Source organism: Crotalus tigris, unplaced genomic scaffold (assembly GCF_016545835.1).
Source record: "Crotalus tigris isolate CLP2741 ecotype Arizona unplaced genomic scaffold, ASM1654583v1 scf7180000024388.1695876, whole genome shotgun sequence".
Lineage (NCBI taxonomy): Eukaryota > Metazoa > Chordata > Lepidosauria > Squamata > Viperidae > Crotalus > Crotalus tigris.
This window is the reverse complement of record NW_024100558.1, coordinates 270,865-284,958: the sequence shown is the minus strand read 5'-3', so window position 1 is coordinate 284,958 and position 14,094 is coordinate 270,865. Positions and strand designations below refer to the sequence as shown.

Sequence of the window (14,094 nt, the reverse complement as noted above, 5' to 3'; positions counted from 1 at the left end):
TTGCATTGCGTTGGACCAGGGCTGAAGAGTCCTGGAATTAGGTGAGGAGGTGAGGAGGAATAATTTTCTCTAACTGTTCATATAGTGACCTTTAGTCACTGCCTTGCAGGATCTCCTGTCCAAAGAATCCTGTCTGTCCAGCCATTGTTGGTATAGGCAGAGGAGGGCTCAGCCCCAAGCATCTGCATCTGATCTGCGTATCTTATTCCCCCACTCCAGGCATTACCTACTCGGGGTGTCTGGCACAATGGCAGACAATGTCTCGTATTCAGTCACAGAGGTCCCTCAATTGTCCCCCCCACAACAGCAGCAAAAACGCAGATCCTCTGAACCAGAGGTGGGGGGGAAGAAGAAGGCTAAAACAAAGCATCTTACTCAGAAGGGACAATCTAAAACGGCTGAGCGAGAGGCTTTGAGGAGACATTTGGCTTTAGAAAGACAAATTAGCAGGGCACAGAGAACCAATTCCACTGGGACAAACATGGTTTCCCCTGTCCCAGTGGTGACACCCATCTCAGAACCTACTGCCCAGGAAGTTCTCAAAACTTGGTCTCCTCCTGGGGAAACTGAACAGTTAGATTCCTCCACTCCCTCCTCTCCAACTTCTTCACCCGACCACACTCCAGCGTGTCATTCCAGCGACAAAGCGCAGGAGAACATATGGTTGGCACGATTCCAGGCATTCATGCAGGATACCTTTTCCCAGTTCATGGCTTCTAAGGGACAAGTGGCCTTTCACACACCCCATAAGGGACGACCCAGGCCGCCCCCTACCAACATTTCTGAGACTTCCTCTCAAATAGGAGAGGGTGACTCATTAGACCTTGATATGTCAGACATGCCCCTTTCAGAGGATGAGAAGACCGCACCTGAGCAGGCGACGAGCTCTGGCCTCTTTAACCCTGCGCTCCTAAAATCACTCCTGATAAAGGCAGTCTCCACAGTCAGCCTAACTTCAGTACAGGAGGAGATGCCCTCTACAAGCAAGGAGGCCAATCCTCTATTTGCCAAGAAGGTCTCACAGGATAAGTACATTCCATGTCCGGAGGTCTTCATGACCACGGTAGAGGAACAATGGTCCTCACTGGCAAGCCCACCGGCGCCCAATAGCGTGGAAAGAAAGCTGTTCAACCTTTCTCCCTCATTCTCGAACATGTTAGAGGTTCCTATGGTAGATAACCCCTTGATCTCATTATTTTCTACCTCCGCGATTCCAGGAGACATGGCGGAAGCCTTGAAACCGGAAGAAAAGAAATTTGAACACTCCCTCCGTCGCTCCCATATGGCTGCAGCCTGGGCGGCCAAAGCAGCCACCTCATCATCATTCTTCGCGAGGGCCTGCATTATGTGGCTGAGGGAGCTGCAAAGCACGGTGCCTCCAGATCAGGTCAGAGTACACCAGACATTGGCCAAGCTCCTCGCGGCCTCTCAGTTCATGGCTGACGCTTCGCTGTACGCAACGAAGTACGCGGCAAGATCCATTGCGGCCACAGTAGCCTCGCGTAGACTACTGTGGCTCAAAAATTGGAAGACAGACCTGAGGTCCAAGTGGCGTCTCTCGACGTCCAAATACAGCGGGGCATTCCTATTTGGGTCCATACTGGACCCACATGTCAGTGAAGGCAGAGACAAGAGGAAAATATTAGTACACCCATCAAAGAAGTTTGATAGGAGAAGCAGTCAAGACTTCCAGAGACAGGGCTCCTGCCCAGGAAGCCCCTGGGAATGGAGGCAGCCCTTTCGGTCAGGGCAATCCTGGGACTGGCCCAGAGGCTCGCGATCCTTCTACCCGAGACAGGATCGACCCCAGGATCGCCAAAGCACAGGAGCCAGAGGCCAGTTCCAGTCCAGACGCCCATATAGGGGATCGGGAGGCAGATCCTTTAAGCGCACCAAGTGACGCCAGACAGGACACTCCCATCGGGGGTCGGTTAGGAAATTTCATCGAGGTCTGGGAGCAGACCACTACCGACTCCTGGGTCTTGGAAACGATCAGGCATGGCCTGACCTTAGACTTCTGTTCTCCCCCACCAAGCTGGTTCATCAGATGTCCCATCTCCAGAAAGGTACACAAGGCAAGGTTGCTAACTTTGGCCATAGCTCACCTCCTGTCAATTCAAGCCATAGAGAGGGTACCAAGGGGAGAGGAAGGAAGAGGATTTTATTCCATCCTCTTCGTTATCCCGAAGCCGTCAGGAGGATGGAGAGCAATATTGGACCTGAAGGGCCTGAATTATTACATAAAATACAGGAGGTTCAAGATGCACTCCTTGAAATCCATCCTAGCCAGCGTCAGGGAAGAGGATCTACTATCCTCAATAGACCTAACAGAGGCGTACCTACACATCCCCATTCATCCCAGCTACCGGAAATTCCTCAGATTCACCTACGCGGGCCGACATTACCAATACAGGGCCCTACCCTTCGGACTATCCTCAGCGCCAAGGGTATTTACCAAGATTCTAGCTGTAATAGCGGCCCATCTCAGACTGATGCCGGTTCGCGTACAGTTCTATCTGGACGACATCTTGATCCAGTCCAGATCTCAGAAACAAGCAAGGGTAGATCTCAAGACCACAATCCGAACCCTGCAGGGGCATGGATTATCGGTCAATTTGGCCAAAAGTCATCTCACTCCCTCAAGGAGACTGCAACACCTAGGCGCAGTAATAGACTCGTCACAGTGCAGGGTATACCTTTCCCAGGATCGACGAATCAGCATATCTAAGCTAATTCAACAAATTCAGAGAATCAGGAGAGTGCCCTTGATACAGCTCTCGAAACTCCTGGGAAAGATGATATCTTGCATGGGCATTATACCATGGGCAAGACTCCACTCGAGGGAGTTGCAGTGGTTCCTCCTACCCTACCAGAGGAGGAATCTCAGCACCTCCAACAGGAAGGTCTTGGTACCAGCACAGGTGATGAGATCTCTGAAATGGTGGATATCTCCCAAGATACTCAAGGGGAGCATATTCAAAGAGCCGAACAGGGTCACGCTCACGACAGATGCGAGCCTGTTCGGATGGGGAGCCCACTTGGGAACCCAGATAGCACAGGGCCAGTGGGACCAGAAGGACCTCTCACACAGCATCAATTGGCTAGAGCTCCGGGCCATCCACCTGGCCCTACGCCATTTCTCACATCTAGTAACAGGGAGGCACGTCCTCGTGTTAACGGACAATGTATCAGCCAAGGCCCATGTAAACAAGGAAGGGGGAACGCGATCAGCGGAACTAATGAAGGAGGCGTTAGCTCTGGCTCGGTGGGCAGAAACCAACGTGAGTTCTATCAAAGCAGAACACATCTCGGGGGAGGCAAACAGCCAGGCAGACTCCCTGAGCAGAGCCAAGGTGGATCAGGCGGAATGGCACCTGGATCCGGCTCTGTTCGAGGAGATCTCCCGGAGATTCGGGCAACCGCACCTGGACCTATTTGCCAACCACAAGAACACACAACTCCCCAGGTTCTTCTCCAGATTCCCGTCTCCGGGGTCGGAGGGAACGGATGCTCTCAGGTGTTGGTGGCCGGCGCATCTCCTGTACGCCTTCCCACCGTTGCCCTTAATACCGGCGACCATACGCAAGCTGATCCGAGAAGGCGCAGAGATAGTTTGCATTGCCCCGCATTGGCCACGGTGCCCGTGGTTTGCCGACCTCGTGGACCTTTCGATATCACCCCCGTGGAGGATTCCCCCGGACAGAGTAACTCTCAGCCAGGGCAAGTTGGTGCACCCAGACCCCCAGTGGCTACAACTAGCCGCTTGGCATTTGAGCGGCAAAGTTTAGCCAAGCAAGCTTACTCGGCAGGGGTGATATCGATCATACAAGCTTCACGACGAGTGTCCACGAACAGGATTTATGATGCTACATGGAAAGGCTTTTGTAGGTGGTGCGCTTCTGTGCGCCTAGATCCAGCTGCAGTATCCATCCCCAATGTTCTAGATTACCTCCTGGAGGGTCTTAACAAGGGCCTGTCAGTCAACACTATTCGCAGACAGATCTCAGCCCTCTCAACTGTTCTCTCTTGCGACAACTTGACATCCCTAGCGCAACATCCAGCGATTAGCGCCTTTTTAAAGGGGGCGTCCAACACAAAGCCCCCCGTCATTCACAGGTACCCGTCTTGGAACCTGCCTAAAGTCCTTCTAGCCTTGACATCAGCACCATTTGAACCCCTTGATTCATGTTCTCTTCACCACCTATCGCTGAAGGTGGCCTTCCTCATGGCAATCACTTCAGCAAGGAGAATTTCAGAACTAGCGGCACTATCAGTAAGGAAGGATTTGTGTACCTTCTTCAAGGACAGGGTCGTCCTTAGGCCAGACCCGGCCTTCATTCCGAAGGTAAACAGCATCTTTCACAGATCTCAGGAATTGATTCTTCCCAATTTCTGCCCAAAACCCAAACACAGGCTAGAGCATAGATGGCACAAGCTGGACGTGCGTAGAGCGCTGTGTTTCTACGTGAAACGCACGTTGACATTCCGCAAGACAGAAGCATTATTTGTTTCCTTTCAACCATCATCTATGGGAAAGAAGGTGTCTTCTTCCACCATAGGTAGGTGGATCAGAGCCTGCATAGCCCAGGCCTACGTTTCGCGGGAACTACCAGCACCCGCACATGTGACTGCCCACTCAACACGGAGCGCAGCCACTTCGGCGGCGTGGCTAACACAAGCGCCGGTAGAAGAAATTTGTAAGGCAGCGACATGGTCTTCACCGTCTGTCTTCATCCGGCATTACCGTTTAGACTCCCTGGCCGCATCAGATGCTGCCTTTGGTAGAAGAGTGCTACAGCAAGTCGTATCTGCTCAGAATTCGGTAGCCTAGACTTTCCCTCCCAGGGGGACATGAGGGCTTTGGTATGTCCCATCCATTGGACTCTACAGCCATCCTGCTGGAGAAGGGGCGTTGACTTACCTGAACGCCTTTTCTCAGCAGGATGATGTAGAGTCCAAGCCCACCCAGGGGTTAGGTCTAGGCAGGCAGGTAATAAAGAGCTGCAATATTGATTCCAACAAAGTTTCTCGCCTAAGTCAAAACTGGGGTCACGCCCAGAGGAAGGGGTGTGGCCAAAGTTTTTACCCAGTCTGCCGGGCAGGAAGGCTGTCATAGAACCCATCCATTGGACTCTACATCATCCTGCTAAGAAAAGGCGTTCAGGTAAGTAAACGCCCCATTTACGGATTTGGTGATTACACAGGATAAGATCATAGAAAAAAGAAAGTATGTTGTAACCAGCTTTAGAAGTTCAGTTATAATTGTACTTATAACTGCTGTAAAGAAGATCAGAAGCTATTTCTTTTATATTTTTCTTTCTTTTTTCTTTTAATTCCCCCCTCCTTTCTTCTATTTTTAGCTTTCTCTTTGATTTCTCTCTTTTTTCTTCATTTATATTATTTTGTATTAGTTTTTATCTTCCTTTTCTTTTTTCTTTTTTTTTAAAAATACCTTTAATAAAAATATATATAAAAGAGAGAGATATCTGGCCCAGAGTCATCTAGTTTGTGGCTGATGGTAAATGGAGAAACAGAGTTTTCCCAGTTCCAATAACACCTTAACTATTACAGCACATGGGTTTATTATGCAAGGCAGTTGTTAGTGATGCAACCATATTCAGCTAGAGATGATTGAAAAATTCATTTGAATTCTGATAGAGCTGGCTTCCATAGTGCAGATTTCAGAGTTTTTTGTTTCTGCTAAGCATGCAAAAATTGCTTGTAGTATTTCTGCTGTTGTTGAACTTTTCCAGTGAAGAACTGCATAGCTTCATTTTTAAATGCACATAACTTGCTGTTTCTCTTCCTTGATCCCTGGATTCTCTTCTCCCTCCGCCCCCCCAAAATGCTACTGATACAAAAAAAATGTGGCATTGGATGAGGGGGAGATTGACAAAAATGTAGTGCTTTGTAAGGACAAAAGTACATTCTGCTAATGCAAATCTGCAAGAGCTAGAAACTCCATTAAAGCAGTTTATAAATCAATGTTTTTCAACCGTGACAATTTTAAGGTGTTTGGACTACAACTCCCAAGAATTGCTAGCTGGGGAATTCTGGGAACTGAAGTCAACACATTTTTAAAGTCATCAACATTGAGAAACATTGTAATAAATAGTTCTACACCATTAAACCAGCTAAGTTAATTAATTATAACATGCTTTCCAGGTTTTTTATGAGCTTTTTTTTTTTTTAATGTTTTCAGCAGAGTTCCAAAACCAAGAAAATCGCCATCACATCTTGAATGAACAGCTTTGAATTCCTGGTGTCCTTTCCACCTATTTTAATCTGCTTTTCTGGAGGGGAAATATATATAATAAATGACTCCGAGACAAGTTATCTTTTACCAGCTGCTTGACTTTGGTGAACAGTATTCGCTGATTTCATGACATTTGCACTGAATGTAATTATCCTTCCTTGCCAAAAAAAACTGTGTTGCCTTGGAAGGATTTATGAGTGTTGTGATCTAGTAAGTAGAGAGGAAGGCAAGGGAAGGGCTCCTCAGTTCTCCAGAGAAAAAGTAATACAGTTCTGGACAAAGCGATCTGTAACTCATTGAAGCCTTCATATAGGCTTCAAACCATTTAGGCTGCTCTGTAGAAAGTTTCTACTATTGAATCCATGTGAATAATACGTTTATTTGTCGGCCCTTTTGATCCTCTAGGCTCAACAGTGGCGGAATGAAAATTTTGAACGGCCTATTGACATGGAAGGCTCGGGGGACGATTACTCCTTTGAAGATGAAGAACTAGAGGAAATGGAGGACTTCTATTCGGGATCTGGCTCGGGATGTGAGTACTGTATGGAATTAAAATGGCAAGAATTACATCATTCCAGGAAGGAATACATCATGCCAGTTGTGGTTTTGATAGTCCGATTAATAGAACAGATGGAAAGGCAAAGGTCCTTTTTGGGTTGAATTTTTATACTCCGTATATCTCTGTGTGTTGGATAGTCAGCATTCCTTTGAGGGAAAATCAATTGCTTTTTCTTTCAGGAAGAAAGTTTCAGGAAAATTCTGAGAGGTGGTGGCACTTTCTTTGGATATGAGGTAGATGTGAAATACAGTAGGTGTGATTCACATATTGTGCTAAGCCAGCAATGGGCTTTCTATGATTTTTCCTTTTGATGTGATGTGAACTCAGCTAACTGTTCATGGTTCATGCAATGGACAAACCTAGTTCATACCATGGTTTAAGGCAGCAATGGGCTTTCTATGATTTTTCCTTTTGATGTGATGTGAACTCAGCTAACTGTTCATGGTTCATGCAATGGACAAACCTAGTTCATACCATGGTTTAAGGCAGTCTGCAAACCTGATCAGTGCCTTATCTTTCATGGTATGCTCAGTTTTTCAGATATCTGTAGAATAATGGAAAGATTCCTCTCCCTCCCTCCCTCTTTCCTTCTCCCTCTCATCTCTCTCTCCCTCCCTCCCTTTCCTTCTCCCTCCCCCCCTCTCTCTCTCACATACACATACACACAAATCTCCGAGCACTATGTGTTCCCTCACAACAATCAAGTCTCTGGTCACCCCTATTGCCTCACTGGAAAAAGTTCTTCAGAAAAGGAGACTCCTATTTCAGAGGAAGCAAACTTTTGAGAATGTGTGAATTTTGATACAATATGTGTAAAGAGGCACATATTGTAGAAAGCCCCTTTCCCAATTTTTGTGCTCCCCAACACCTATCGAGATAAGGGTCAACAATCCTGTTTTTATGGACAATATAAGGGACAGGGTAGGTATGTGAGATCTCTTGGAAACTTAACTGACCTCTTTTACTGCTTCAATCCCATAATGATGAGCTCACTCCTGGCCGTGTCCGTCAAAGACCCCCGGGAAGATGCTGGTGCTGGATCTGATGTATCTTTGCATTCTTTGGGTCCAAATATTGTACAATGGAGTTCCTATCACCCACCGAAGTCCTTTGCAATTCTCACTGAATTCAACAGATTAAAAGAATGTTGAATGCTGCCTTAGGATTTATGGAGATTTGCATCTTTTAGAAGGGAAAATAATGAATGTTGCAAGAGTATAAATTTCTTAAGGATTAACAAATGGTAAATTCCACAGAATTGAAAAGAATGACTTCTGAGGGAACATGTAGATAATCCCAGTGCTATTGTTCGGCTCTGGTTGTAAAAACATGGAAAATCAAAGCAGGTTTTTAACACTAACTAAAATAGCAGGACTGCCCATTAAAAACCAAACTGCAGCAGTTGCCATGCTCTAATTTGCCAGCTAATATCCATAGCTTAATTTTCATTCAGTTCACAGTGCGTTGTTTTGATTCATTCATTGACTTTAATTATTTCAAAGAGATGGAGTTTTCTGCAGAAGCAAATCGAACAGCAAATCTGAATGCCGTAGATAAGAAGGCAGATCCCTCGTAGATTGGGGCTGCACTTTCCAATAATCAGAATCCAGAAAACTGGCATAGCTTCCAGATTCTTCTGAGTCACAACTCCCAGCACCCCTCTTCTCTAGGCAACTGGAGGACTACAGCTTTCCCAATTCGTATTATAAAATAGCTCTTTGTCGTATCTTGTTTCACTTGCAGTATTGCAGTTATGATAACTAATAATATTAATCAGCGTGAATAGTCTACTACTGAAAAAATGAGTTATGACCATTTTTCACACTTAGGACCGTTACAGCATCCCCTTGGTCATGTGATCAAAATTTGGATGCTTTACATATTTATGATGGTTGCAGTGTCCTGAGGTGATGTGATCACTTTTTGTAACCTTCTGACAGGCAAAGTCAATGGGGAAACCAGATTCACATAACAACCGTGTCACTAACTTAATAACTGCAATGATTCACTTAGCAACTGTGGCAAGAAAGGTTGTAAAATGGGGCAAAAGTCACTTAACTGTTTTGCTTAGCAATGGAAATGTTGGGCTGACTTGTGGTCATAAGTTGAGGACTACCTGTATTCCTGTTCATTTCCTGCCTTAGGGTAATTTAGAGTATTGTTATTTTCTATATGATGTTCGTGTTCTGTCTTCCAGATTTCAAGCAGGACCCTGAATCCAAGACAGTTGTGCGACTCACCACAGATTCACCCATCCTTCTTGCTACCACCTCAGCTGTGTTGCCTGTCACATCTGTGCAACCAGTTGCCACCCCTTTGGCACCACTCCCTACAGAGGAAGTTATTTCTAATTCAGCTACCAACGGTCTGTACATCCCCAGAATTTCAGAAACACCAGCAGTCACCATCTGGAAAGCAGTAGGTGTTACTGCAACTACTGCAGCCCGCGATGTCACTACTACTACTACTACTACTGCTGCTGCTGCTACTGCTGCTGCTGCTGCTGCTTCTACTATGGCTACGACAGCCTCCACCACAACAGTTACCTCTAAACCAACAACTGCCCTGAGGGACCTGCTGCCTGTGATCACAATTGTTGCTGTGACACAGTCAATGATGCTTGAAACCCCAACTGTAGCCAGAACGGAAATTCCAGCTTCTCCCGTGGGGACCAGTGAGACAAAGGTCAGAGATACATCACAGCTCAGCACTTCACAGGAACCAGATGTTACAACAATGCCCCAGCCTCCTACAGCAACACCAACAGATGCTGCTCAGGTAGACCTGAAACTAGGAAAGAGTTTAAAGAGGCTCTTTGTCTCAATATGGTAATTTCTGCATGAACTAAACCAGAGGTGGGCCAGCTATAGCCTATGACTTGTGGACTTCAACTTCCAGTCATAAGGGGCCACAGTTTCTCACCCCTACTAAACCATAGTCTTTAATGAATCAATCAATGTCAGCCAATCATTAGTTTCCTCCCTTTCTTCCATTTTCCCTTTCTTTCTGCCTTCTTTTGCTTAGAAACAGTTCAATATTGTTGGCCCAATTGGTTTTGAAGCAATAGCTTTAACCCTGGAAGTGCCATTTCAGTGCAAATGTTCATCACTTCTTTGTTTCTTCTGTGTTTAGCTCTTCACTCAAGAAAAAGGATTCTGGGTGGAGTCTGCATATGCAAAGAAGGGAAAATAAATAGTGAAACTGGGAGTCATAAAGGAAGACTACAACTTTTGCTCCTAGTTTCCAATAGTTTCAGCATTTCCCTAAATGACTTGTATGAAGAAATTGAGGGAATGATGATCAGATTTCCAGATGACATCCCACTGGGTGGGATTGCTACTACGATTACCCTAGATAGAAGACAGAAGTTCAGATGGATGGTTTGAGATGTGGGTTGAAAGTAACAGCTTGAAATTTAGCAGAGATGGATGTAAAGTTCTTCATTTAGGAGAAAGATGTTGCAATACTACAGAATGAGAGATACCAGGCTGGGTATAGCAATAGTGCTTGTGAAAAGGAACTGGAAACCTTAATCACGAGTGAAATGTGTTTCAGTTTGCTGAAACAGTCAAATGCAGAGGTATAGTTTCCAAATCAGAGTGTGTATGTCGAAACCCGGAGGTGGGGGATGTTATTTTAAAGGAAGATGCTATCAGTGGGAAGAATATGAGAATGATTTCCAAAAACTGTCTATGGAGATTCTCAACCATCCAGGTCATGGTTGTCCCAAAGGTGCTTTTCCAAAAGACATCTGGACTTTCTTTCCTTTTCCTTGAAAACGTTTTGCTTCTCATCAAAGAAGCATGAGAAGCTTCTTGGATGAGAAGCAAAAGGTTTTCAAGAAAAAAACAAGAAAGTCCAGTGTAAGGACCCACCCCACTTTGCATCTTAAGAATTGTTGGAATATTTCTTCAAAAAGGTATCTTTATTAAGAGAAAATGGTTGCAGGCATTCTAGACAGGACCTGGTGGAATTCACATTTCAAGAGTTTGGCATATAGGTGGGCGGCTTGCAGTTTCTTTAAAACCGCTCTGACTAGGTTAACATGTTCCTCTTTGGATTCGGTGAAGATAAGAATGTTGTCTAAGTAAACCAGGACCCCCTTAAATAGGTGCTCCCTTTAGAACGTCATTGAATAATTGCATAAAGACTGCAGGGCCCCCTTGTAATCCAAATGGCAAGACTTTGAATTGGTAGCACCCCATTGGGCAGTTAAATGCGGTCTTCCATTCATCCCCTTCCTTAATTCTCAGGCGATAGTAAGCTTCCCTTAGGTCTAGTTTAGAAAAAAAAATTCTCTTTTGAGAGGTGTGACAACATGTCTTTCATGAGTGGCAGAGGGTATAGGTTGCTTTCACTGATTGTATTCAGGGCCCTATAATCCATGCATAAGCATAAAGAACCATCCTTCTTCTCTCTAAAGAGGACTGGGGCAGCCACTTTAGGCTTGGCTGGGTCAATGAACCCCCTTTCTAGGTTTTTCTTTATGAATCTTTCCATTTCCTCCTTCTCCTTTGGGCTCATGGAGTATAATCTGGGCTTCAGGAGTTTTGGCCCAGGCTTGAATTCAATGGCACAGTCCATGGGTCAGTGCGGGGGGGAGCTCATCCGCCCTCTCCTCACTGAAAACTTCAGCAAGGTCTCTGTATTCCTCTGGTATTTCTGGTAGTCCCTTTTCCTCTCCCATGGATGCTTTTTCTGTTCTTGATTTTGGTAGCCCCCTTTGGAATTTTATGTCCATAGGGTCCTCCTTCGGGAATTTGATTTTTGCCATCCTCCAATTCACCCAGGGGTTCCATTTTTTTAACCATTCCATCCCTAGGATCATCGGGCATTCCAATCCTGGGGTCACTACAAACGTTATGTCTTCCTCATGTTTGCCCAGGGAGAGGTGTATTGGTAAAGTGGCTAAGGTAGCTGGCACCCACCCTGCTATGGACCCATCTAATTGGCCAAATGAGATTGATTGTTCCAGTCTCCTCGACGGAATGCCCACATTCCCCACTAGCATCGGGCTAATGAGGCAGCAGGTGCAGCCAGAGTCTGTTAAGGCTTTCACCTTCATGGCTTCGGGCATGGGGGGAATTAATATAGTCACTGTCTTGAGGATGGGTGCGATGCATCCACTTACCAAGGGTTCGCCCTCTGAACTGTCGTATGAGGCGTCCACCAGCCCTGCGGTGTAGGCTGGAGTTCTTTCCCCCTGATGAGCAGAGGTGGGGGATTCAACAGCCTCCATCAATCTCATGGCAGGTTCTTTTGGCTTAGCCGGAGACTTTCTGGATTTGCTGGCTGGTGATCTGTCTGGGTTGTGCTGGGGGGCTTTTGAGCGGCATTCTACAGCCTGATGCCCTTCTTTCCCACACTTGAAACACCCCATTTGCTTCTTGGCCATAGCCGATGGTTTCACTGGTTCACGTGTCAACTCAGGCGGGGAGCAGCTCCATTGTTTTCCTCGGCAGTGCCTCTTCAGTAGGTCGATCTCTGCTTCCTCTGCCAGGACGTACCATTCGTCAAGTTGGTGTGGGTCCCCTCGGGGCAGGCAAGTGTCATATAGGTCATAATTTAGTCCGTCTTTGAAATGGCTAAGGAGGATGTCTTCCGGCCAGTTCAGTTTGCTGGCAAAGGCCCGGAATTCTGGCGTATATTTGGCTACCAGGCGTTTGCCTTGCCTCATCATTTTTATCCTTTTGTGGGCTTTGTGATCAGCCAGGGGGTCCTCAAATCACCTTCTCAGAGAGGACACAAAATGGTTGAAGTCGTTGAGCTCTGGGGCATTGGAGTCGGGCAAGTTCACCACTCAATCTGTGGCTGGCCCGTCCAGGGCAGATTGCACGATCCGGATACGGGCTTTGTCGCTGGGGATGTGCTGCCCGTATCCCTCCATGTAGCTGACGACTTGGGTTAGGAAAACCCCCAAGTGTGTGGGCTCCCCCTTAAATCTCACGTCCAGCGGCGGGAGTCGTTGAATGGTTCGGTGCCTTCGTTGTTGGTGGTAGTTTCTTCTATCCAGATCGCTGTCTGCGGGTCGGTGGGGAGTGGGGACTACTGGATCAGCAGATGTCCCCAGGCTGCAGGTTCCACTTCCCCCTCGGTGTCTCTCCCTTTGCAGCTCCAGGAGCTGGGGCGGCCGTAGGGCTCAGAATTCTCCTCTCCTAAGGAGCTGAGGGTTCTCTTCATCAGGTCGATAGCTTTCTCTAGGATCCAGCCCAAGTACGGTGCCCAGTTCCCTTCCTCTTCGCTTGCGTGCAGGGATTTCTCCATCTCCTGCTTCCATTCTGGTTGGTTGGCCCCCCATCTCAGGGTCACCTTTCTTGATTTCTTTTCCCACTCGCCTTTCTTTCCAACGCCCATTGACCACCGAGGTTTGTGGTCCCATGTCTCCACCACCTCTTCTCCTGAGGAATCTGACCTCTCAGATTCCAACAGCTGACAGTGTTTCAGTCAGGGCAGCGGCTCCCTTTCCAGGGAGTTTTCTCCTTTCCCTGATCCGTCGTCTAACATGGTAATTTTTGCAAAGTCCCCCAGCAAGGTTCTTCTTTCCAGGTGGGCTAATTCCACAAGTCCTGTCTAATGTAAGGACCCACCACACTTTGCATCTTAAGAAGACAGAACTCTTGGAATATTTCTTCCAACAGGCATCTTTATTAAGAGAAAATGGTTGCAGGCGTTCTAGACAGGACCTGAGGCCCACGCCCTACAGTTCAAGGTTTTAAGGGGTTCCCAGCAGCCCCACCCCACCCCACCATCCTTCCAGCGACAATCCCAGGCGTTACATTTTCACCCCCTTTTTCCTCACTGCTGGTGGAAGGGAGACTTCAGAGAGGAGTAGATGAAAGCTGATGGCCCCATTGTTATGATTAGTCCTTTTGGTGGTATCCACATTCAGTCCCTTTGAAGTTGTACCAAAGGAAGTGAGGACCATAAAACTCCTTTGTTTACCCCCCCCTTCCCCTTCATCGTATGACAGAATCCAGAGAGGGCAGAAATGGGGTTTTCCATAGTCGATAATTAGAGATGAAATATAATTGGATTCTGACATCCAGTTGCCTTTTGGAACCTTTGGGATTTACAAAATAATTTATGAAGAAGAAGGCAAAGACTAGTTTTTTACTGAGGCAGACTGCCAGAAACAAAACAGGCAATAGGAAGGCTGCTTCCATTTGAATGTTAGGAAACGTTTAATCATAAAAATCACTTCAGCAGAGAAACTAATACTGTATGAGGATAATTATTATTTTTTTCCTAAGTTTTTTATTAATTTTCCAATATAACATTT

The 14,094-nt window shown here is 46.5% G+C and overlaps 1 protein-coding gene across 2 annotated transcripts in view; it reads left to right on the top strand.

Moving 5' to 3' along the window:
* The window catches only part of SDC3 (syndecan 3), a 183,347-nt gene that overhangs the window by 143,006 nt on the left and 26,247 nt on the right, over nt 1-14,094 (top strand). For both annotated transcript variants that reach the window (XM_039329166.1, XM_039329167.1), the window contains exons 2-3: nt 6,662-6,788; nt 9,013-9,593. In XM_039329166.1, the coding sequence (XP_039185100.1) occupies nt 6,662-6,788; nt 9,013-9,593 (708 nt within the window). The remainder of the gene's footprint in view (nt 1-6,661; nt 6,789-9,012; nt 9,594-14,094) is intronic.